Source organism: Choloepus didactylus, chromosome 1 (genome assembly GCF_015220235.1).
Source record: "Choloepus didactylus isolate mChoDid1 chromosome 1, mChoDid1.pri, whole genome shotgun sequence".
NCBI classification, from domain to species: Eukaryota; Metazoa; Chordata; class Mammalia; order Pilosa; family Megalonychidae; genus Choloepus; species Choloepus didactylus.
In genome coordinates, this window is record NC_051307.1 from 24,364,349 (window position 1) to 24,389,313 (window position 24,965).

Below are 24,965 nucleotides of genomic sequence, written 5' to 3' on the forward strand. Positions count from 1 at the left end.
CTGAAAGACAATCAAGGGATCAAATACAGACTACCCTTTATTTTATATATGAGGAAAAAATAGGTAAAGTTCAGTGACATTAGGCAAGTTATTCAGTACAAACCCTCATAAAATCTGCCTCAAACAAGTAAAAGAGGGTTTCTGAGTCACAAAGGCCTAAGTTCAAATTCTAATATACCCCTTTTCTAAAAAAGGTACACAAAGGGCAAATTATTTAACCTCTTTAAGTTTCAGTTCCTACAGTCACAGAATGTGTTTAAGAGTATGTTGACTGATTTTAAAGGACTGATGTGAAGATGAAAGGAGGTAATTTAGGAATGCAATTTTGTTCACTCCAGGTAACCTGTCCATACAGATCTAGTTCACCAATTTTAAACAGCTGCCTTGAATTCAAATTTCTGGAATTCATTTATCTAATCCCATTTAAAGTACATTTGAGTTGTTTTCAGTTTTTTCACAATTATACAGTGAACCTCAAAGATACACACACACACACACACACACACACACACACACACTTTGCCCACCCAGGTGAGCATTTCTATCGGAACAATTTGTTGAAGTGGAATTGCTAGGTATTTTACATTCAACATTAATAGACAATGAATGCCAGGTTGCCTTCCAAAAAGATTTTGCTAATTTATTGTCTGAGAAGGAAAGTCTTAAATCCTATAATTATACCATTATTAGACCACGTATATTCCCTAGTTTTAAAAGAGCAAACTATGCGTCCCACCCCCAACATTTACTAGACTTATACTGAAAGGAAAAGATAACAGTATGGTTAAAGAGCAACTAAAATATACAATTTTCATTCAAACATTTCAACTTATTCTACATCAAAATCTTAGAACAGCAATAAATGGTGATACTTAATTTTTTAAAAACTAAGGCCAAAGAGTTCTAGAAGAAATGAAATAGCCATGTCACAAGGCAGGGGAGGGAGAGGAGTAAAGAATATAACAAACCAAACAATTCAAAAGAAGATACAATATCCGTTAGTACAAGTTAGTATTAAAGAAAAAAGTATAAAAATGCTAGCCCTTATTTTTATGTTTAAGGAAGGTCATAGAGAAATCATTTGAGCAATCCTATTTACACTAATACCTTGCATACATAAAAATATCTTTCTTGAAATAATTTCATAAATATGACCATGACTATGCCAAACATAATATGTTGTTATACTACTACCACAGGTAAAATCTTATCACAATAAATTCCTAGACAGATCAAAATTTACTGCCAAAGCTAATAAAGAGGGAAGAGAATATAAAAATTATTTAGTCAAATTACCTCTTTTTAAAGATGAGGAAACTGAAGCACAAAAGAGATTAAAAGTTAGCTAGAAATAGGGTATGAGTAGGATACAATTTTCAGCTTCCAAGGTTAACGTGTTTCTCACTACTCTATGCTTGAGCTTTGATTCAAATTTATTTAGTTCTCATTTTGCAATTGCAAAAGAAAGTAAAATATGAACGTTTAATTTGGTACTCAATCTTTTAGATATAATTTTAAATGGAGAAAATTTTGATGAAAGAATTCTTTTTATTTCTAAATGTTTAAATTTTATAATATAGATCAAGTGTAGTTATGAGATAAAGGCTATAGCTATAGAGATAAAAGGCTAACAAAAAATATTTCCATGAAGATTTAACTACTAAAATACAAACCTCAAAAAAATTACCTGGATGTCTTGCAGGCAAATTTCATGAGCATCCAATGAACACTGTAGTCTTGGTTCTAGTAGTTTCTTTAAATTGCCTATTGGCTCATTGATATCTATGGCTTGGCTTACACATTCAGCTGGGGTGTAGGTCTGTTCTACAATGCTAAAGGTAAAAAAATATAATGGTTAACAATTATATTTTTCCCTGGATATTAACAACATGCTTGAAACAAAACTCAAGACCAAACACATTTCTGGACTTTTAAAACTCATTTCTATTTAGACTGTTTACAGTGGTAGGTTCATCACCTACTGATTTTGCCAAACTCAATACTGAATTGCACAAAGAAATGCTAGCTCGAAATTGAAAGCATCATCGAAAAGATGCCTCATTATATATATACACATATATGTATACACACATATACAATATTTAAGGAGAAATAGATGCATTTATATTATTTTCAAGTTATTGTGAAGAATTTTAGGCCCAGAAAGGAGGATAAAATGTGTCCTCAAAATCTGTAAGTCATCTCCACTAATTTCCTTTTCCAACATAAATAAATGCAAGTTGCTATAACATGAAAATGTAAGTTATATAAAAACTTTCCATTTAACATAATTTGAAAATTATTGGTTACAATTAGCATAGCTTCACATTAAAAACAAAAACAAATTTACCTCCTTCCTTTAAAACTCTCTTAGAACTTTTTTGTGTTGTTATTTCATACCCTGATGCCTACAGAACCATAAATTCCTTGAGGGTAAATCTATGTTGAATGATTCCACATATCTCTTACGAATCCTCACACAGGGCCAAAAAGAAGATAGGCACCAATAAGTATTTGCTGAATCAGTGAACTTGGAATTCAATTAAGATTAATAATGTGTTTAATTTAAATACAGTTTAAATTTCATTTGCAGTTGTCAAACACAATACAGACTCAAAAGTTCGCCAAGTTCCATTTTCAGGTAAATTCCAAGTACTTATCCAATAAATAAATATATTCAATGAATGCATATAGCTTTATGCATGATATTCAATGAATGTTCACAGCTATGATTTCTTCTCAAGTTTTAAAAATTTATAAAATAAACTACTTCATGAATAAAAACATAAGATTATTTTAAAAGACTATAACCTATTATTATTTGTTAAGGTATAAAAACTAGGTATTTTGATTAAGCAAGCATAATTACCAAGCTGTGGCACAGTAGGCATACTATTTTATTTTCTAATAATGATTTTTAAAGTATTCAGATGTCACTTTAAGACAGATTTTTAAAAAGATATTTTATACAGGCTTAACATTTTAAACATTTTAAAGTTTTTTGCTGCCACCATTTAAATCCTGGGAGATTTCATACAAAAATCTGAATCTCCAACTTCTTCTGAAAAAATGTGGACGATGTCACATCACTGGGCCTAAATTTCACACAGCAACTATCTTCTGTGCTAGACAGGAATCACCTGCTTCCTTTACACAGCTACTCTCCAGGTCAACATAGTAACTACCCATCTCTTATACCAGGGATCTGCAAAAGTTTTCTGTATAGGATCAAATAGTAAATAGTTTAGGATTTGTGGGTCATTTGTGTGTGTGTGTGTGTAAAAATAAATTATGCATGTCAGGTTCCGAGATGGCCCCCAGTGATCCCCACCTCCTAATCACTTCTGAGATTAGGTAAAAACACTGTAACTTCTTCTGTCTTGGTCAGCCTCTCACTCAGACTACTTGCTTTGGAGGAAGCCAGTTGCTATGTCATGAGCAGCCCTACAGAGAGACTCATGCGGTGAGGAACTAAGGCTGTTCTTGCTAACAGCATCATGAGTGATCCTGGAAAAAGGCAATCTCACCCAATCAAGTAGTTAGATGACTGCAGCCCAGACAACAGCTAAACTGCAATCTCATGAAATACTGAGGAAGACCCATCCAGCTAAGCTGCTTCCAGGTTCCTAAGACTAAGAAAATAAGTGTGATAATAAATGATTGCTGTTTAAGCTAATAATTTTGGGGATAATTTACTATACTACAATATATATCTCCAAAAATCAAGAGAAGCATAAATTCTCTCTTCTTTCTTTTTTCTGCTGGAGAAAACTAATAAAATTGAACATATTGAAAAGGTCTATTAAAAATTTAAAGTTTTTAATCTTAGCTGCACTCTCAGTACTCAGCATCCTACTGAGTGGATGTAATCTCCTTGTCCATTCCCACTGTAGTTGTTCTAAAACTTATTATTCTCTGAAATACTCTATCACTCTTTAATCCCTTTTACTTTCAAGCATATTGATTCAGCTCCTGCTTTACAGAATAAACTAAAGACCATTAGCTATTATCTTCCTCAATAGTCTTCTTGACTCCCAAATCTCTATTTCCTTGGATTTCACCACTGCCCTCGTTCCTAAATGGAATAGGTACCAGCAGAACTAACATCTTTCACTTTACTATATGCTTAGCACTGTGTACATAATTACCCATGTACCTGTATGTCTCCTAAAATACAATGTGGCTGCTACAAGGGCAGGTATTATCTCATTTATTCGTATATTCTTGGAAATTACTAGCTCATGGCAGCCACTTATAGATATTTGTTAAATTAATTCAGCATTAAACTCTTTAAAAGAATCATATAGTGCCCTAGGGGAAAACACTATTCAATCAAATGCTGGATCATTATCAGCTATACTTATTAGTATTATCTTTAAAAACTAAAAAAAAAAAAAAAAAATTCCCAGCTAAAAATCCATTAAGTCAGAGAAAAATAAATAAATAAATAACATTAACATTATCCCCTAAAATGGTGCAGTAGATTTAAAAAACAAACACAACTATGGCTTGGTTGATACCTGACAGTAAATAGGTATATTAATAACAGAAAGTGATAAATCAAAAAAATAACAAAACACCAACCTTTCTTCTGTACATTCTTGTTTCTCTGTTCCATCAATCTCAATTTCTATCAGCTCTTCTGCTTCTCTTTTAGTCATGGTCGACGTATTTCAAAGATCAATTCTGCAAGGATTAAATTTTAAGACATTCTTCAATTTTCTGCATCAACAGAAATGCTACATAAGAAGTAGAGACCCAATTCAAATAAAAGCAGATGGTAAATGGGAATAAAAGGGAATCCACAGATGACATCTATAAACTAGCTTTTGTTTAACTGTTGTTTATTAGCCTGACATGACTTCATCATGGATGTTTTTAGGCCCAATCTCAATCAACAAGTTAATCGAAATTATTTCAAAATCAAATGAAAGGATATGTTAACTATAAAAAAGCAACTCATAGTCTTAATAATGGATTCAAATCTGCAGCTCAAAAATCAACAGAGATGAACAATGTTCAGCTAAAATTTGTACCATATTAGCAGAATTTATTGCAAAAAATTGCACTGATAGAGTGATATAAATTTAAGGTTAATCGTGGTTAGGATTTGGGTTACAAGTTGCGTATCTTATAAATTCAAGTCCACTATTTTACAACAGCAATCTAGAGTAACAAAATAAGCATAGAGATGCATATCATTGTTCTTCTTATACACTAGAATTTTTTTAAGATTTATTTTTTCAGATGTGGTTTTATAAATTTTAAACTACACAGTTTTTAATTATCTCATGTAAAATTATTACCTACTGCTGTGACCATTGATATAAAAACAAATGTTGTAATTTTAAAATGCTCAATAATGCATAAAATTGTTACATATATTGTTATTTCTTTGTGGCCACTTCTGAGGAGTTATTGCTGTAAGTTCCAGGTTCTGTTAGTAACCACCTCGCTGTGAGTAAATCAATTTGTCTTTGGACTCCACATAACACTCCTCAGTCCATAGCACCTTTAGAGCAGATTTTTCTAACATCACTACAACATCTAAAAGACCATATCTTTGACATGTCCCCGGTATTTGCTATTCCAACATTTGGCAAAGGAGTTTGTTTCTACTTTCAAGATTCAACAAAATGAAGAATCAAATATTCATTCATTCATTATTTATTGAGTGCCACCAATGCATCGAAAGCTTTACACATAACTATCTAATTTTGAGCCCACCCTTATATGAAAACTATCTACAGGATAGTGAGGCTAAACTGTATATGGCTTCATAATGTCACTCTAGGTCTACGAACCTAAGTACACATTGTTCCAGGTGGAGCTGAACCATGATTTGTTCAAAGATAGGTTCCATATTATATACAGCAGTACAAGAGCCACCACCCTTCTCCTACCCAGAACACTCCAATAGCCTCATAACAGGTTTACCTATGTCCATCCTTGCCCATGAAGTAGGCTGTGAATTATGTACCCCAGAAAAAAACATTTTAATCCCATTCCTGCGGGTTTGAACCCATTGTAAATAGGACCCTTGGAAGATGTTATTTTATTCAAGGTATGTGCAACGGAATCAGGATGGGTCTTAGTGCTCTTACTAGAGACTATACAAAAAGGGAAAGCCACAGGGAGAAATTGGAAGAAAATCTGGAAGAGAAAGGGGAGGGCATCGCCATGTGATGCCAAGGATTGCCGGACAGCCAGAATGCTACAGACCCCAAAAGGAAGCAAGCCTTCTAGCCTCTCAAAACATGAGCCAGTAAATTCCTGTTGTTAAGCCATCCCATTGGGTGGTATATGTCATAACAGCTGGGAAACTAAGGCATCCCCCTACAGTCTATCCTCAGCCAATGCAACTGCCAGAGTATGATTCTTTTTAAAACTGAATCAGATCATAGCACTCAGTTAATCAAAACCAGTCACAGATCATAAAATCCAAAGACTTCACAACAGCCAACAAGGCCCTACAAGAAGTACGCCTCAACCCGCTCCTGCTCTGATGCCCTCTCCTACAATTCTCAGTCTCCCATTTCAGCCTCCTAGCTTGATCTCTCATCTTCCTGCCCTAAGGCTTTTGCTTTCTGAGTCCACCTGGAATGTACTTTCCTAGACGTCCTTTTGGCTAAATCCCTCACCCTTTTCATATCTCTCAACAAATCACATCTTCTCAGTGAGTTATACTCCTGACAATCCCCATTTAATTCTACAGTCTGCTCCTCTTACTCCTTTAATTTTTCTACTTCTCAGTACCATGTTTCCTAACATACTAAATTATTAATTTATTATATTTATTGTCATTCTTCTCCTGTTGGCTCACCATCAAAAAGACCAAAATTTTCCAAAAGTGACCCCAGGCTTAACTTAAATTGGTTTGTCTGGACCAGGGACTTTCCCTCACTTCTTGAAGTGGGAGGGGCTTCACCAGGTCTCAATTTCTCATGGGACCAAAGTCTCTGTGGTAGGCAGAATGACCCAGAACCTGTGAATATATTAGGTTACAGGGCAGATGGATTTAAGGCTAGAATTAAGATGGAATCCGCTGACCTTAAAATAGGGATATTATCCTGGATTAACTGGATGCGCCCAATGACATTATAAGAGCCTTTAAAAGTAGAAGAGGGAACTGGAGAGCCAGAATGATTCATTGTGAGAAGGATTCAACTGGCCAGCTATGACTGGCTTTGGAGACCGAGAACTGTGCCATGAGTCAAGGAATGGGGGGCAGTCTCCAACAAGTGGAAAAGGCAAGGAAATGGACAGTCCAATGAGACCCATTTCAGACTTCTGACTTCCAAAACTGTAAGATAATAAATTGGTAGTGTTTTTAAGCCTCTAAATTTGTGGTGATTTACTACAGTAGCACTAGGAAACGAATATAGAGTCTTTCCTCACTTTAGAGGGGGTTGCAACTTCCCTCAGATTTCAACATCTCCAACTGCTGGGTAGCTGATTTTCTGACAACTTAGTCTATGAACAGTTAGCACCCAAATCCAGACAGTCTATTAGCTGGTACAGAATGGTCTGATTTTTCCCACATTAAGGTTGCTCTCATACTTGCCCTATAATAAGGTAGAAAAACAGGGGGTGGGGTTCTCCACTAGAATAGACACACACAGTGCATGTCTAGCAGACTGCCTAGGCCCCAGCAGGCTTCTCTTTGGGATGATGAAAGGATGAGTAACTTCTGTCTTCTTTTCTTGCTGATCTTGGCCTCATAAGTATTTCCTTTCTCCAACAAATCTTACTCATTAACTTATGTTATGTGTAAATTTGTGGAATTCATCCTGAGCATTATCCTGAGATGGTAACCCAGAAGGGACCTACATTGAAAGGCAAAACATAAACTCCACAGAGAAGGCATACTTGTTTGTTCACTAATGTGTATCAAGGACCTTGAACAGCAGCTCGTCCTTAGTGGCCACACTGTTAATATGTGTTGAATAAATGAATATTACAAGGACTTTTTCACACAATATAAAAGTGACACCAAGTACCTTAAAGACCTAAATGTCAAAGGTAAAACTATAAAGCCAGAAGAAGAAAATAGCAGATTTTTTGTGGTCTAATGGTAGAAAAGGATTTCTTACATAAAATCCTAAGAAGCAAAAACCATAAGAACTGCCAGATATGATTACGGAAAAATTTAAATTTCTGTTCAATAGACAGGCTAGCGTGGGAAATCTAAATCTCCCAAAAATCAATCTTCCAATATCTAAAAGTGACAAGGGACTAATAATTAAAATCTTGCTCCTAGAAAAGCACTACAGAAAATTCTCATACTGATCTCACATTGATAACAGGATGGTCAGGACAGCTTTATTAGTGATACCTGGAACCAGGAGGCAACCTGTAAGAAAAAAATCCACAAAAAAAAAATGTGGAAGAACACACACTATGGGATTCCAGTAGCAGTAAAACAACAAAATAATGTACATGCAAAAAAAAATAAACCAAAAAACTGTTCTGTATGTTAAAAACTTAAGAAACAGACCAAGGCTTAGAGCGGAATAGCACTTAAAAAGAACATTTACGCTTTATTTTTTGGACTTACCACTTTCATTCCCATAAGCAATTTTTTAAAAAGAATAGAAAACAATTAGATTTTCTGGGAACTTTGGAAAAATAGAAAAGTATATGAGGAAGTAACTAGAGGATAACAAATATCCCTAATGATTTATCAGCAGGGCTTCCTTCATCATAAGCACTGTGAACACAGGGAGTTGCTGGAAATGAATTTATCCTATGGTCTGCCAAAAAGTTATGTATCAGTCCCTAGAAGGTGCCAAATAGAGAAAAATGAACCCCAACTCTTGGAAAAATAGAGATTTGGGAAACTGACTAAATCATTGATAACAGAGCTTGAGAGGGTCTTAGTTCTTTTCCAGTTCCCCAGGATTCCATGTTAATACTTCAGAAAATGGAGACCAGAGTATTACTTGGGGCTCTTCACCTCAAGGCTACACCTTGTGATAACTCCACAGAAACACCTCATATACTTTCACTGACACCCTGGTCTCCTATATTAAATTTACCTCGGATTCAGAACATTTCACAAAATGAATACAAACTACATGTGAATCTAACTAGAAATTCCAGGAAAGATTAATATCTTATAAAATACAGATGATTAACATTCCCTTTTGGAACCACAGATAAATTCGTCGTTCTTCAGTGGAAAGCACTAGTAGCTCATGAAGCTAAGGACAAATTTTATCAATGTAGAATAACAATATAAATAAATGTAAGTGCCGTTTCAGAGAACCAACATGATCAATAGCACATTTCCCAAGCTAACAAATTCTTTTAAATGCCTGAGGAAAGAGTTTTTATTTTCAAAAATAAAACGAACGGTTGAGCAAAAGTAAAGACATATATCTATGTGGGAGAGAGTGTTTATGTATGCATGTACATGCAAAGAAAGAGAAAGCAGATATAACAAAAAGTTAACAATTGGTGACTCCAGGAGAAACGTATTTGGGTGCTCATTGTATTACTTTTTTTCTTCTCTTCAATTTTTTTGTAGGCTTGAAGAGTTATAAAATAAAAAACTGAGGAGTGTGTGTGAAAGTAAACCGTTTTCATTAAGTAACCAGACTCCTTGGACTCTTACGATTCGTCTGCATTTAAACATCTAGCTCATTATTTGTTAATTCATGACTACATACTCCTCATGATATGTTCTTGCATATATAATCCAAGAAAAGTAACTCAAGTTCATTCAGTGTCAGGTATGTTTAAAAATAAAAGAAAACTGGAGAGCCTGGATCAAACCAAAGAGTTAGAGAGAGTAGTCGCTAAAGAGTTGACCAATTTTTTTTCTGAAGTTTAAGACGACCCACTATCCGTCTCTGAATTTCATCACTGCCCCATGCTCTACTTGGCTCAAGTGTATTCTTCTGAATCTTGGTCCTGCCCATACGTCAGACCTATGCCTGTTATTTACGGAACCTACTTATAATGTGTACTTTATTTATAAATTACTACTCATCATCTCACAATGCAGTATTAGTTTGGCACAGTTCAGCCCTTAGCCTAAGCAATCTAGGATTTCTAAACACAAACATGTACATACGGGTGACTTTCTAGAACAAATAACCCACAAGGCTGGCAAACTGCATTAACCCATTGTTATCCCATTATCTAACTTCCTTGTTTTTAAAAGGAAAGTCAAAGGACACTACATACATTAATCAGTGGCTTTGGCACAACTAGAAGACAATTAAAAAGTGAGGGTGAATCCCTGAGCCTGGCGATGAGACTTTTTCACACATTCCTCCGGAAGCCCCGGGGTGTCAGAACCAGCCAGATCGCTAGGACTGCAAACTACCAAGAGCAGCAAGGAGAGGACAGGGAGCGGTGAAATCGAACAGCCGAGGTCCTCAGGGCGCGGCGATGAGGCTCCCGGGAGCGCGGCCTCCCAGGTTCCCGCGCCGCGCGCCCCCCGCCCCTCCCCTCCGCTCCCGGCTCAACCTCTCCTGCCCCTCCCCACCCTGCTCCCTCAAGTCTCTACGAACGGAAATGGGAGTCACGGTGCCGGGGACCAGCGGAAACAAAACACAGAGTTGGCCGCGGGGGGGCCGCTGTGGGGGAGAAGGCCCCGGAACGAGGCCGGTCCGCGCGGGCCTGCGCGCCTTCTTCCCTCGCGGCCGTACTCACCCGCTCCAGAATCGGCCCTGTCGCCCTCGCCCGTATTTCTCAGCCGGCTGAGACCGGTAGCAGCCCCGGCTCCACGTGCAGCGTCTCTCTGGGTAAGACTTGCAGGTCCCGCGACTCGAGCGTGAGGCCCCGGGCCCTTCCCGCGGAATGGGCGCTGAGGAATCCCAACCCCGCCTCCCAGGCGCCCCCGGGTAGAGGACTACAATTCCCAGCAGGTTGCGCGACACAAACGCCCGAGGCAACGGGGGCTCACGAGGCACAACGCCCCAAATCCGTTTAGTATTACACTCTCTTGCTTTTCCAGTATTCATACACCTCAATAACCCCAAAGAACAGGACACTGACTCGCACGGGGGTGTTCCGCTGGTGGGGGGGGGGGAGGCCAAAGTGCGCATGCGTACAGAATGAGGTTTCCAGGAGGAAAAAGAGAGCGGGTCAACTTAGGCGAAGGAAAGATGGCGGAGGCTTCGCCAGTAGACCCGGAAGCACTTGTCCTCCACTTCCTCCTCCTGTTTGGCTTCTGTCTCACCTGCAGCCGACCGGTCGTAGACAGTCTCCGAGACGCTTCCTGTCCGGTGAGCGTCGACCGACTTAAAGCGGTATCCCATAATGCATTGCGGTGGCGTGGGGGCGGAGCTAGAGCCGGAAGTAGAACGGTGGCGACGGCGGAGGCTCTGGCAGCTCAGCACTGAAGTGCAAGGTGACTGGGAGGATAGCTAGGACAGATTGGCGTCTTGGGACTTGGATTGTGGGTTTCTTCCCCGGGCCTGGACTGCCTATCATCTTTTCCTTGCAAGAGGAGAGAGCAGTTGTAAGTCCCGGGCAGCTTCACGGCCTGGCCCGGGGTCACTGCTGACCTCAGCGCTTGTAGGCCCTGAAGCTCCCCTAGACTCAAGAAATAATCCTGGTAATACTCGCTTGTGGGGAAAATGGAGGGGGTTTTGCGAGAAGCAGGTGTTCGAGGGGTCATGGGCTTGCAGTCCGTCTGGGGCAGCCCAAGGTCAGTCACTCGGGGCAGGTCTGCGGCAAGGCCTGCTCAACTGTGGCGCTCGGGAGACGCCTCTTCCAAACTGTGTAAGCAGGACTTGCATCCCATCCCAATTAAAAATGTTGATGGGACTTAAACTTTGTTAGGCAGCTTAAAGTATGCAGTGAACAGACCAACTGACCTTTGGTTGGTCATTCATTGCTGTAAGTGGTAGCCATGGTGCCTCCCACCAGGAGACCTCTCCGCATGCTGTTCCCTATTCTTGCAGTTCTCTCCCCTAGACTGTTACCTTCCCATCCTTAGGAAGAATTCAGTCTTCCTCACCGTGTCTAATCCCTATCATAGATTCATTACAGTTGATACTTTACAGTTATTTGTGTAAAACGTGTCTTCTGAGTGGACAGCACACTCAATATGTATTTGTTCGACGAAAAAAATGAAAAGGAATAAAGGAAAAGGAACAGGTTTTGATACTGAAAGATGCATTAATTTGTTGGAGAAGTTGAGTTTGGGGTGCCTGCAGGACATGTGAGAGGATGAGACCTTTTAAATATATAGGTTTGGAGATCAAGAAAAAGACCAAAATTATAGATGCAATTTGAGAATCATTAGTCCTTAGTTAATGGATGATCAAACAATGAAAATAGATTTCATCCATGTTATGGAAATAGCATGATCTTTGCAATCAGCTTTAGAACAAATTAACTGTGGGGATATGAACAATTTAATGATCTTTATTATACATAGTTTTATTATATGTAAAGGAGGGATAAAAACACTTTCCTCTATTATCAATATTACTGCAAGAGTACAAGTAGGGAATATACATATATGGAAGTACTTTGCAAAATATCTAGGGTTGAACAAATACTAGGTGACCTTATTGCTGAGTGTTAAGCCTTTCTTTAGGCTGCAATAAGGGAAAATGCGCATTGAGTTAAACATTTTTTTTTTTTAATTTACATTTGTCCTATTCTACCACAGTGTAATCTTGGACCAGGTACTTAATCTATAAGCCTAGGTTTCTGTATATGTGAAATGAAAATGATAATCAATGACACCTTACAGGACCATTTGTTGTTTGCTTGGAGTCTTCTCAAGTATTTTCTTCTTTAGTTAATAAGAGTTTCTTCAAATAGTTTGCTTTCAATGTGGGTAAAGGATATCTTGTTGATTGTAGGATTTCTTTTGGTAGGTTTTTATATGTTATTCCAGGGTTTCTCAGCCTTGATACTGTTGACGTTTTGTGCATTGTAGAATGTTTTGCAGCATTGCTGGCTCCTGCATCCTACATGCCAGTCACAAAAACCAAAACTGCCTACACATATTGCCAAATATTCCCTTGAATGTAAAGTTTTCCCTTCTTCTAACTGCCCACCCCTGCCCCCATTTATGAATCATTATGCTGTTCTACTGCCTTCTAGATTAGTGTGTCCTAAACTCTCAGTGGAGAAGGGCCGGTTTTTTGTTTTTTTTTTTTTCCCAAACATTATGGAAGGATGCTTATGAAGAATACAGTAAAAATGAATTACTAGAAAAACAAAATTAAAAAAACAAAACAATAAAAAGTTTCTTAAGTGCTTATTCCCAATTTCTGTATTACCATAGATCAGTAACACTGTTTGTATACTACCACTGATCCATGGACCACACTTTGAGCAGCACTGTTATGACTTAACAGAAGTACTATGTCAGTATGATGATGATTGTCATTGTTATTATTAGATAATTTTGAGGGGTAGGACCAAGGGAAGCATGTTAACATGTCTGGCTTTCACTCTGTCTTTGAGATTCAGAAATTTTCTCAGGCTATATTGAGATGTGACTTTTATATCACCATTCCAACATAAGATTTGGCAAACCCTTTCAGTTTATAGACTGACTTTCATCATTTGAGGGAAATTTTCTTCTAATTATTTTTCGCTCGTAACCAATCATTTTTTTTTTTTCCTGAAATTCCTGTTTGCGTATGTTTGTTATAATTTGAAGTTATTTTTGCATTTGCTCTTTTAGGCCATTAAATGAGATATCACTAGAGATAGTCCTCCTTTATCCACTGAATTGTTTTAATTAGAAAATCATGTTCTTTAGTTTCAGGAAGTCTAAAGACTTGGAAGCTTTTGAGTCCTTGTTTTTAAGATTCAGTCTTCCGTATTTTCCTTCGCTGGGTGTTCTCCTTAGGTTGTACTGCTTGATCCTCTCCTCCATTATTGCTGGGCTCTCTTGAGCTGGTTGCTGTTTTTCTTTGGTAGTTCTTCTGACTTAGGTTTTGTTGTTACAGTATCCTTGAATGGCTGTAATCCTGCAGTTGTAGGATGCAGATGGAGCATCCTCTCCCCTTGTGGATCTTCGAAGTAGGTACTGCCAGTCTGTCCTTTCTGGCTGAGGTACCTGTCTCCAGTCTTCCTGCCTAGCTCCCTTTTGGCATTTTGAGGAAGTCAGAGAAACCAGGCACATGAATGTGGGAGTCAGTGTTCTTTTCCTGCTGGAGTGGGCAGTATACCTAACAGCCTAGCTCTACTATCACTACTAGCTGTTGTCCAAAACCAACTTTATAGAAGAAGAAACACCCTATACCAGATCCTGTGCTTTCTTTTGTTCCTTTATTCCTAACCCCAGTGAAGCCGTAAGCTGAGTTTTTCCCCTTGCTCCTAGGTCCTCATGGGTTTTTGGTTAAGAAGAAGTAAAAGACTTCTATGAGGAGTAAAGAAAGGAAGGGAGCTATGGTCAGATGACTATGTTACCAATATTCTACTTTTCTCTAGACTGAATTCTGGTATAGTTCATTCTGTAGACTTAGAATTAGAATCCTACTTTATGATATATGTAGAGTTATTTTACAATTATATATATATGTATGTATTAAAGAATATTAACATTGTGGTTCTTGTTTTCAGTAACACAGAATCACCATGATTCTTCAAACGCTGTTCAAGTTTTCCTCTGTCATTCGGTCAGCAGTCTCAGTCCATTTACGGAGGAACATTGGTGTTACAGCAGTGGCATTTAACAAGGAACTCGATCCTGTACAGAAACTCTTTGTGGACAAGATTAGAGAATACAGATCTAAGCGACAGTAAGTGGGTAGATAGTCAACCATGGTATAAATATAAATATTCAAAGTATATAAATTTCAAGATGGTAATAAAAAAGTTGCTTGGTGTTTGAAAGTGTCTAAGACTTTCACTGAGCTGATCTGTGGCTAGACGATCATTAGATACCCCCAAAAGAAGAATTTGTTTTAAATCCTACACTTTATCTTTCTTATATGAGTTCTTAGGGAAAGAACTATAAAATCTATTGTCACTTTAGATACATCCTTGTAATGTAATTTATCATAAACTATAGTAAATTCATATAAGCACATAGGATCTTGGAAATCATCTAGCAACATATCTGAGAAAACTAAACCTCTTAGACATTGATTAGCCTAAGGTCATAAAACTAATTGGGGAAAAGCATATAATTGTAGTATTCCAATTCCCAGTTTAGTACCCTTTCTCTGACATCATGATTTTGGAGAAGTGTATAAATGCATTAGTTTTCAGTTTTTCTTTAAAGCTGTTTCTATAGTTGTAGGTCTCTGGGAATGTCAAAGGACATAAGACTGAATTGGTATGAAGCAAGTCCAGGAAAAACATCATTACATAACCAGACAATTTTGCTGTTGGATGGCAACCTTACCCATTAAGTCCAGTCCCCTCATCTTAGGAAAAGTGGTATATACATTCATCCAGACCATCCATAGTTCCATTTTCTTGGCACTATCCACTGTCTACTGTGTACAAAGTACTGGCTTATTAACTGGTGGGCCACAAAGGAGGAGGCCACAACTGCATTTCCGCAATATTCCTAAATTCTGATCAGTGTAGAAAGCTTGTGAGCAGGTAACTATAATATAAGGAAAAATGGGTTTGGGGTTAAGGTAGTGATACATTCATTCAGTGTTTGGGAAATTCATAGGAAGGAATGCTCCTTTCTAGTCAGAGGCATTTTATAAGGCTTTTTGAACTAGTTAAAATTTTATCTCAGCTTTGAAGGCAGTGTTTGGGGTCATTCATCCCTCTTGAGAATCTCGTAGACAGCTATAGATCCTCTTCCCAGTTTTAAAAAAAAAAAAAAAGTGATGAATTTACCCATACAGTTTTGCTTATAGCTTGAAAGAATTCTTAACCTCCCCTGTCCCCCCACCCCCACCCCAGAAGGCCATCAGTAGACATCTACCCCCAGGGGTCTACCCAGTGGTACCCTCTACCATTGGTATAGAGGTTGGACAGAAAAATGATGGTGAGAGGAGGTTATCTTTTAGGAGGAAAGAATTGTGTAAGCAAAGGTATGAAAACTAGAAAGCACAAAATGTATTTGGGAAATTGTGTGGTTCTGTTTCCCTAGAGTGTAGGGTATATGAGGAGTCTAATAAGCAGTTAGAGTGAAGGATTATGGAAGGCCTTGATTGTAGATAGACCAAGTAAGATATTATGTGATAGACATTTGTGAGAAATTAAAGATTTCTGAGCAGGAAGATGGGATATTAGAATAAAATTACTCTGTATTGGAAAGATAATTTTAATCACAGTGAATAGGAAGAATTGGAATGAGAAGAGAACATAGACAGACATATTAGAGAAATGTAATAATCTGAGCATTAGTTAAGAAGAGCCCGGACTTGACAATGGTGGGAATATAGAAGTGAAAGAGAGTCAAAATATTGAAAGACTGAGAACTATCTTGGTGACCTGTCTTTGTAGAAAGGCAGAGAAGAGGGAGGAATCAGAGAAAGCAGAGACTTGAGACTGGGTAACTAATAAAAAGGTGATGCCATTACCAAAAATAAAAAGAGAGTGAAGGGATGTATTAAAATGTTTTAAGGTACATTGATAGATGTTGTTTTGAAACTTAGAAAAACTTTATAGATATCTCTTTTATATATGACTAAACCAAGGATGAAAGTTAGAATTTGCTTAAAATCACTAAAAATACTAGTATTGTAAGCCAGATCTGTTTTAATTCCAGACCAAATTCTTTGACCACAAGCCACTTTACAGAAAAAGGTAATACACTCAGTTTTAAACAAGTTGAAAACTGTAATATCCTTAGGACTTTGAGAGTCTTGTTATGTGTTTGTTACTAGAAATTTAATGGATTTGCTGCCTGGAAACTGCCAAAGATGTGGGAGATTAAGCAGGTGTGCATGACTAGTCAGGGAATTTGATTGTGGCATCTTAGCATTGATGCTGTTTGCACTTTTAAGTGACCTAAAAGTCTGTCCAACAGAAGTCAATTCTTAGTTGTATCATGAATTAAAGAAGTCTTTGGTTCATTCATTCATATGTGCAATAAGCAACATGGAGAAGTATTCTCAGCATGGACTCTGGGCTAGAATCCAGTTCTACCACTTACTAGCTCTGTAACCTCAGGCCTCACTTTCCTCATGTATAAAATGGGGATGATAGCAGCAGTACCTGCTTTATTGGGCGTTAGAAAAATTAAATGATCCAGTAAATTAGCCCTAGTGTTTAAGTAAGGTAGACATCTCTTTTGAGTGTTTGCTTTGTCCCAGTTGCCATGCTGGAGCCTGGGATATAGAAGTAAACCAGATGGATAGAGAGACTTACTGAGTTGAGGAGACAGATGATTTCTTGCCCCTTTTTATCATGACAGTGTACATTAAAGGTATAATAGCCATCATCTATCAGTAACCAATATATCAATGAGACTGGTTAGATCTTAAAGGAGTTTCTAAAGCTTCCAGGCTGGAAGACAATCATCAGAGTATCTGGTTGAAGGGTCTGTGTAAAACTGTACTGTCCATTTTGGTGACCATTATCCACATGTAACTATTTAAATTTAAATTAATTACAGTTAAATAAAAATTAAATTCTTTAGTCACCTTAACCACCCTTTCATGTGCTCAAAAGCCAGATACAGCTAGTGGATTGGGTGGCACAGGTATAGAGCATTTCTAGCGAAACAAAAGGTTCTAATGAACATTGCTGATCTAGAATAAAATTTGAGTCCATGAAAAGGAACGTATTTAGCAAGTTCTTTAGTTGGAGCTGTCTGTTTCTGTATTTTTTTGTGAAAATTCTTTAACGTAAGTAAGACCCTGTGCTTTTATCGTAGGACTTAATGGAATTCTCACTTGTGAATTTTTTTAACATTTAAAATATTGTTCATCGTTAGGCAGTAAAATTTACAACAGAATAATTTGTGCAAAAAATTAATTAGATCTAATTAATTGCTCCTCGTCCATGATGCTATGTTTATGTTCCCAAGGTGCAACTATAATTTTGTATTTTGTTGCTTACAAATAAAACAACAGACTCCCAGTTTAGCATTTTAGGCCTTCTATGATCTGGGTCCTGCTATCTTTTCCTCGTAGACTACTCAGTATTCCCCACATGCAGCCAATACGTGACCACCTACCTCCATGTCTTGGCTTTTTCAGTCTTAGAATGCCTCAAATTAAAATTTGACCCCCAAAATTCCACCTTTTTAAAAAGAAGTGTTCACTGATTAGCTCAGCAAAAAGTGATCTCTTCACAACTTGAATAGCTTTTTTTAAAAATCAGGTCTTCAAAGGCTATCACATAATTACCCTCCATCACAAGTGTTTTTAAATATGCTGTTCTGTCTTCTAAATTGCAAAGTCTCTGAGGGTAACAGAAAATTATGCATCTTTAGTAAGCCCCTGTGGTTGAGATTTACATTTATTTGAATCTCTTAAAAGACTTATAACGCATTTAGTGATGACTGATAAAAGTGGATAGTAACAGGCAACAGTTACTGAGTGCTCACTGCATGCCAGTACTGTGCTAAGTGGTAAATGCACATTGCCTCTTTAATTGTCTCAACATCCCATTACGTAGGGCCTTCATGTTTAGACGTGGGAACTAAAGTTTAGAGTGTTTCGTGACTTGCTCCAGTTTATGCAATTACAAAATCATACTGTTGTCGTTCAGCCAGAGGTAGTCTGACTCCAGAGCCCACAGACTTAACCATTATACCTTATTGCAGCTTAGACTCTGAGAGATTCTTACTTAATAAGTATCCTTGACACTAAACAAACCTTGAATTTCAGTTATTTGAAGTTGGCTCATTTATGTCAAACCGCATCATATTAAAATAGCTAGATTTGAAATCCAAGTGTAAATATTTATTTTCTTTCTGAAAAGCCTATTTTCCCTACATGAATACCTTTAAAAGATCTTTTGAAACCCGTGCATAAAATGAGTTTTATTTGCTCATTTACATAACAGGGCTACTGGAGGACCTGTTGATGTTGGCCCAGAGTATCAGCAAGATCTAGATAGAGAGCTTTTTAAGCTTAAGCAAATGTATGGTAAAGCAGATATGAATACGTTCCCCAATTTCACATTTGAAGGTAAGTCTCTTTAATCACAGATTAATTCTTGTAGGAAATGAGTTTAAGTGGAGAATATTTATTCTCAGTGATTTGTTCGAATTGTTTAGAAAAGTAAATGACAAACGTGTGCACTTATTAGGACAGTGAGGTATGCATGCATAGGAAGCTCTCAGATAAATGTTTTCTGTAGTGTAGACCACATAACATAGAGGCTAAATGGTGGGGATTTGGACTCAAACTCCCTGATTGTGAATCCTGACAATATCACTTAGGAACTGTGTGATCTTAGTAAGTAAACTGGTGTCAGTTTTTTCATCTGACATTTGGGGAGAATTACAGCATCTTCCTCACATAGTTGTAGTTTAATTAATAGAGAACCTGGCTCACAGTAAGTACGGAATAAATGTTTAGCAATTGTTGTATTTCTACGTAGATGTTTAAAAACAATAGATATTTACTAAAATAAAATTAGAAGATTGATGATAATGCATTTTATTTCAGTATGGCCAAGCTTAAACCTGTTTTTTTTTTTCTTTTTTTTCTCCTTAGATCCCAAATTTGAGACATTTGAAAAACCCCAGTCCTGAAGACATAATGTAAAATCACTTTGGTAATTTGTCATAGATTAGTTCTACAATTATGTCAATTAGTATCAAAATAAACTTTTATTCCACAATTGTTGAACATTCTTTTGTTAATTCTGATTCCAAATAAATTATTTGGTAATGTTGGGTGCATGCCTGAGTGAACTGAAATCTGTGCTTTACGATTGTTTTAAATCCTTTAGGTTATAATGAAGGAGATAGAAACCTTGGATAAATTGGGCAGAACTTGCCCATAACCCTACCAGATTGCTCATTTAGGGGGAATATCCATTTAGAAGGTACCCACTACCAGGGGAGACTTAGTGCGCCACCCTTAACCAAGGGAGGGTTTTCTCAGGAGGGGTGGTACACATTCTCCCAGAACATAAAAAAGCAGTTTACAAATCTTTGTCATACCTTTTTTTTAGGAAACTCAACTAATTTTGAATATGTATAGGGACATCTATTAGATTTTATCTTCCATCCCCTCAAATGCTAAATGCAAATACTTTTCTCCCAATAATGCAGGTCCCTATTCTTCCCTTGTAGTGTATGATCACAGAGTTTATTACAGTTCTGTACAGACAAAGGGAAAGCGGGAGTGGGAGGTGGGGATGGGGGACTTCTTCAAAGGAACTGCCTTTAAAAGATTAAGCTGCAAGCTTCAAGATCAAGGCCTTGACTTATAAAGTAGGGGGTTCCTAAATTCACATAGCATATTTTATGTCCACAATCATCCGTCCATGTCACATGATCATCTCTTAATTGTACAGACCCTGGCATCGAGGGATTGAGAATGCCTTTTTGACCAAAAAGGGGGAAAAGGCAACAAAATAAGGTTTCAGTAGCTAAGAGAATTCAAATAGAGTCAAGAGGCTATCCTGGAGGTTACTCCTATGTAAACTTTGCCTACATGTGCCAATTGACCACAGTATGATAAGCCCGAGTCAACAATAGTCCTGAAAACAGAGAATACCCGGATCCCTATCTGAGACTATAAAAAGTTTCACTCAATAAGTTTATTCTTCAGAAACTTAAATCCTTCAGAGAACTGCTATGCCAGCCAAGTCCCAAAACCCAGAGGCAGTAGCCTCTTCAAGAACATCAATCTGATGTGTCCCCTTTTCTCATTAAGTCGACACCCCTTTTCAAGATGAACAAGGTAGGGTGCCTAGACATCCCTGAAGAGTGGGAGAGTAATTAAACTAGAGGATGGAATAGCAACAGACAAGTTGGAATTTGACAAAGGATTATGAATCTCTATATAATTTTCTTTTTCCTAGTTGCTAGGGCATTAGAATGGCTAGAAGGTAAGAATTGAAATGGTAGGACTAACCCACAGCATCTTTTGAAATTTGTTCTATAGCTACTTGTTAAATTATAAGTTGAAAGCTATCATCTTTTTGTATGTATGTTATACTTCACGATAAGGAAATAAGTGAAACTATGGTACTTATAACAACAACTTTGGAAATTTCCTTAACTACTTGTTAAATTATACTTTGAAAGATACTATCTTTTTGTATATAGGTCATATTTTCACAATAAGAAAATAGCTGAAACAGTGGAATTGTAATCCATAATATTCTTTGAAATTTGCTCTCAAACTGCTTGTTAAATTGCACTTGGAAAGTTACCACTTCTATGTATATATGTTATATTCTACAATAAAAAAATATGATTTAAAATAAAAAGATTAAGCTGCATACTGCTGTTTTGCCCAAGTAATGGATGATATGCTGATAAATGACATTAGGCCTTATCAGAATTTCTGGAGCTATAGATGGCTCTCAAGGAGATCAAATTAAAAATAGGAAAACAGCCATGCTTTTTTTTTTCTTTATTGCAAAAGATTGTTTACAGAATCTTTATGTACAGGATTCCCATATACCCCCACCCTGTTATTAATATCTTGTATTGATGTGGAACATTTGTTACAATTGTTGACAGCATATTTTTATAATTATACTATTAGCTGTAGTCCATGGTTTTAACTTAGGGTAAAATGATTATGTAGTATAGTTCCATGGATTTTTTTTTTTTAATTCTGTTAACCCTGTGTAAAATCTAGCATTCCCTCTTTTACTCACTTTCAGATATATCTTTCCTTGCTGTTAATTACATTCACAATGGTGTGCTACCATCACCACCATCCATTACCAAAACATTTCCAGCTGCTGTACCGCTAACCGTGGAACGGGAGACAGGTAAAATAATTCGGTTACAATGGGGAATGTTTTTGAAAAGCTGTGTAAAAGTCTATTTGGGAAAAAAGAGATGCGGATTCTTACAGTGAGTTTGGATGCAGCTGGAAAAACCACCATCCTGTACAAATTGAAGCTGGGAGAGATCGTGACTACCATCCCTACAATAGGGTTCAACGTGGAAATGGTAGAATATAAAAATATCAGCTTCACAGTCTGGGATGTTGGTGGCCAGGACAAAATCAGACCTTTGTGGTGACATTATTTCCAGGACACCCAAAGTCTGATTTTTGTGTTGGACAGTAATGACAGCAGGTCAATGAGGCCTGAGAAGAACTAACCAGAATGTTAGCAGAAGATGAGCTTAGAGATGCAGTTTTATTGGTGTTTGTAAATAAACAGGATCTTCCTAATGCTATGAATGCAGCTGAGATAACAGACAAGCTTGGCTTTCATTCCCTGCTCCAGAGAAACTGGTACATTCAGGCTACTTGTGCCACCAGTGGAGATGGGCTTTATGAAGGCCTGGACTGGCTCTCCAACCAGCTCAAAAACCAGAAGTGATCCATTCCCTGTGCATTGTGGCAAAATCTGCTGGCCTCTTCTGTGTGCATGTGTGCATGTGAGGAGCCAAGTGTGGGTGTAGGGCTGGAAGTGCGAGCAGCTTTCTCACACCATGCCTTATAAACGTAAGAAAACCAGTGTTACATTTTAAGAAAATCCAGTGTTACATTTTAAATCCTACTTTCCATTTCAATAGCTTTGATCATTTTGCAGTCGCTGGAGAAAGCTGGAGGGCTTACTGTTCTGGAGCACGATAGCTAGAGGGGTCTTCAAGGTGGAAGGAGGATGAAAGTTGGAGCGTGGATGGAGTTCACTTGTTGCAATCCTATGTCTTGTATCTCTGCACACCTGGAGTCCTTTTAGACTTTGGTGTCTTTTTTCAAAGAGGAAGAAATTGTCATTCTTGTCCATCACTGCCAGAGCTAGCACCTCTCTTTTCAGTGCTTTAAAGCAAATGATTCTCAAAAAAGAAAATACACCTGCTTGCTGCAGGTGTGAAGAGGTTCAGATTTTGAATGTTCCCCTTAAGTTATATTTTAGCCCAGACTTCCGGGTTTAACATGCTTTATTTAAAGGAATCAAAGTTATCAAGACTCCATAACACTAGAAAAGTATCCAATCCTTCCCTATGCTGGTTCCTTCCCTTATTTGCCTCTCTTGGGTGGAGACCGTTGGAGGAGTAACCTGGAAGAGGCTGAGCCTCTTTAACCGAGCACCACAGTCAAGCAGACGGTCCTGCTAAGGAAGTGAGTGATGGGTCATGTGTGTGTCCTTGCATCACCATGTCCGGTTTCGGGCTTCTGAGACTCCTGCTTCCATTTCTCTGCTCTGTGCTGAATGTTCTACTCTCAAAGCAAGAGGTTCACTCCTGGGATAGGATCTCACTGTGTACAGTTATCTTGTCCACCTTAAGGTTTTGGTTGGTTTCTGTTTCCAGAACCACACACTTGTGAGTTCTGAGAGTTTGTGAGATAATCAAGAGGTTAATTCAGAGGACAAAACTCCTGGCAACTCCTGGTATTGCCCCCAAGTTGGTGCTAAATCTATGAAAAATGCTTCTCTAGTGTAGACCACTCTGTGGCACTGACTCCCCCTCCTGGATGGCAATAATATCTTAGGAACCTTTGGAAGCATGCTTTATGTTGTCCTCAAAACATTAGCAAAAATGGCCTGGGGTTGAGCTAGTTCATTCAGTAGTTTAGAGCTCTTTTACCCAGACAACTGTTGGCCAGATTTGTACCCTAAGCACTTCCACTGTTTAACCTTTTTAAATTCCTTTTTCAAAAAATCTTTATTCGGACTACAGAGGAAGGGAATATGAAGGATGGATTTTAACAAAAGTAAACATTTATTGATAACAATAAAGTTGATATTTCTAGGAAAAAGTTTCTTACCATGATAAATGTGGAGTGTAGTGCTTTTCTTGAAAATACTGGCTTGAAACAATGTTCATTGCAATAGTACTGGCAACTAAGTCTGGGTTTGATTTTAACCATGGAGTAATTCCTGAGAAACATTTAGATTATACACCTCAAATTGGCAGTGGCTGTGTCTTATACTTTTTATTACGTTTAGTACAATGTACCAAGTACTGTGCTAGGCCTCATTAAACACTTGTTGATAGGCTGGACAATAAAGAACTTGCTTGGGAAGGAAAAAAAATTTTCCATCATTCTAACTAGAAATCTTGTACATTTTAAGCCTTAAATTCCCATTCCCTATCATCACACCCTCTCCTGATAACCTGTGTTCTAGATTCTGACTCTCTTTAAGTTTGCTTATTCTAATTGTTTCAAATAAGTGAGATTATAATATTTATCCTTCTGTGTCTGGCTTATTGCACTCTTCAAGATTCATCCATGTTTTCACATGTATCAGAATTTCATTTCTTTTTACAGCTGAATAATATTCCCTTGTACGTATGTACCACATTTTATTTATCCACTCATCAGTTGAAGGACACTTGGGCTGCTTCCATCTTTTGGGAATTGTGAATAGCTGTGAACATCATGCAAATATCTGTCTGAGTCCCTGCTTTGAATTCTTTGTGTATGTACCTAGTAGTGGGATTGCCAGGGCATATGGTAGTTCTATATATAGCTTCTAAGAAACCGCCAAACTCTTCCACAATGACCGCACCATTTTATATTGCCAGCAGCAATGAATGAGTGTTCCTGTTTCTCCACATCCTCTCCAACACTTGTTTTCCATTTTTTTAGTAGCAGCCATTCTAATGGGTGTGAAATGGTATCTCATGGTTTAGATAACCGTTTCCCTGATGGCTAATGATGTTGGACATCTTTGCTTGTGCTTGTTGGCCATTTGTATATCTTCTTTGGGGAGATGTCTTTTCAGGTGTATTACCCATTTTTAATTGGATTGTTTGTCTTTTTGTTCTTGAGTTGAAGGATTTCTTTTATATGTTCTAGACATTAAACCTTTATTGGATTTGTGATTTCCAAATATTTTCTCCCGTTGTGTAGGTTGTCTTTATTTTCATGATAAGAGTCTTTTGAAGTGCAAAAGTTCTCAATTTTGATGAGGCCCCATTTATCTACTTTTTCTTTCATTGTTTATGCTTTGGGTGTAAAGCCTGA

At 37.6% G+C, this 24,965-nt stretch overlaps 2 protein-coding genes and 1 pseudogene across 8 annotated transcripts in view; 2 read left to right on the forward strand and 1 right to left on the reverse strand.

Moving 5' to 3' along the window:
* The window catches only part of GABPA (GA binding protein transcription factor subunit alpha), a 30,877-nt gene extending 19,635 nt beyond the window's left edge, over window positions 1-11,242 (reverse strand). The window contains exons 1-3 of one of the 3 annotated variants that reach the window (XM_037833098.1): window positions 11,192-11,242; window positions 4,585-4,686; window positions 1,688-1,832 (exon numbers count right to left, since the gene is read on the reverse strand). In XM_037833098.1, coding sequence (XP_037689026.1) covers window positions 1,688-1,832; window positions 4,585-4,661 — 222 coding nt within the window. In that variant the 5' untranslated portion in view covers window positions 4,662-4,686; window positions 11,192-11,242. Of the gene's footprint in view, window positions 1-1,687; window positions 1,833-4,584; window positions 4,687-10,191; window positions 10,432-10,662; window positions 10,799-11,191 lie in introns of those variants that run through there. The other 2 variants (XM_037833081.1, XM_037833090.1) reach the window with 2 other exon arrangements.
* On the forward strand, window positions 10,590-19,747 carry ATP5PF (ATP synthase peripheral stalk subunit F6). 5 transcript variants are annotated; one of them, XM_037833130.1, is made up of 5 exons: window positions 10,590-10,754; window positions 11,198-11,237; window positions 14,548-14,726; window positions 18,910-19,034; window positions 19,566-19,747. In XM_037833130.1, exons 3-5 carry the CDS (start codon window positions 14,563-14,565, stop codon window positions 19,601-19,603), a joined length of 327 nt encoding a protein of 108 aa, XP_037689058.1. In that variant the 5' UTR covers window positions 10,590-10,754; window positions 11,198-11,237; window positions 14,548-14,562; the 3' UTR covers window positions 19,604-19,747. The 5 variants fall into 5 exon arrangements, with proteins under 5 accessions (XP_037689058.1, XP_037689076.1, XP_037689039.1 ...); XM_037833148.1 differs by lacking the exon at window positions 11,198-11,237; XM_037833111.1 differs by lacking the exon at window positions 10,590-10,754 and having other exon boundaries at window positions 11,223-11,362.
* A 2,079-nt stretch (window positions 19,748-21,826) lies between these two features.
* Window positions 21,827-22,447, forward strand: LOC119527227 (annotated as a pseudogene).
* Window positions 22,448-24,965: the final 2,518 nt, after the last annotated feature.

What these genes read in the sequence shown, in the direction of transcription:
- ATP5PF (XM_037833130.1), top strand. Translation starts at nt 14,563, where the DNA reads ATGATTCTTCAAACGCTGTTCAAGTTTTCCTCTGTCATTCGGTCAGCA. An exon ending in GAATACAGATCTAAGCGACA is followed by an intron (nt 14,727 to 18,909) that starts GTAAGTGGGTAG and finishes TTTACATAACAG; the next exon opens with GGCTACTGGAGGACCTGTTG. An exon ending in CCCCAATTTCACATTTGAAG is followed by an intron (nt 19,035 to 19,565) that starts GTAAGTCTCTTT and finishes TTTTCTCCTTAG; the next exon opens with ATCCCAAATTTGAGACATTT.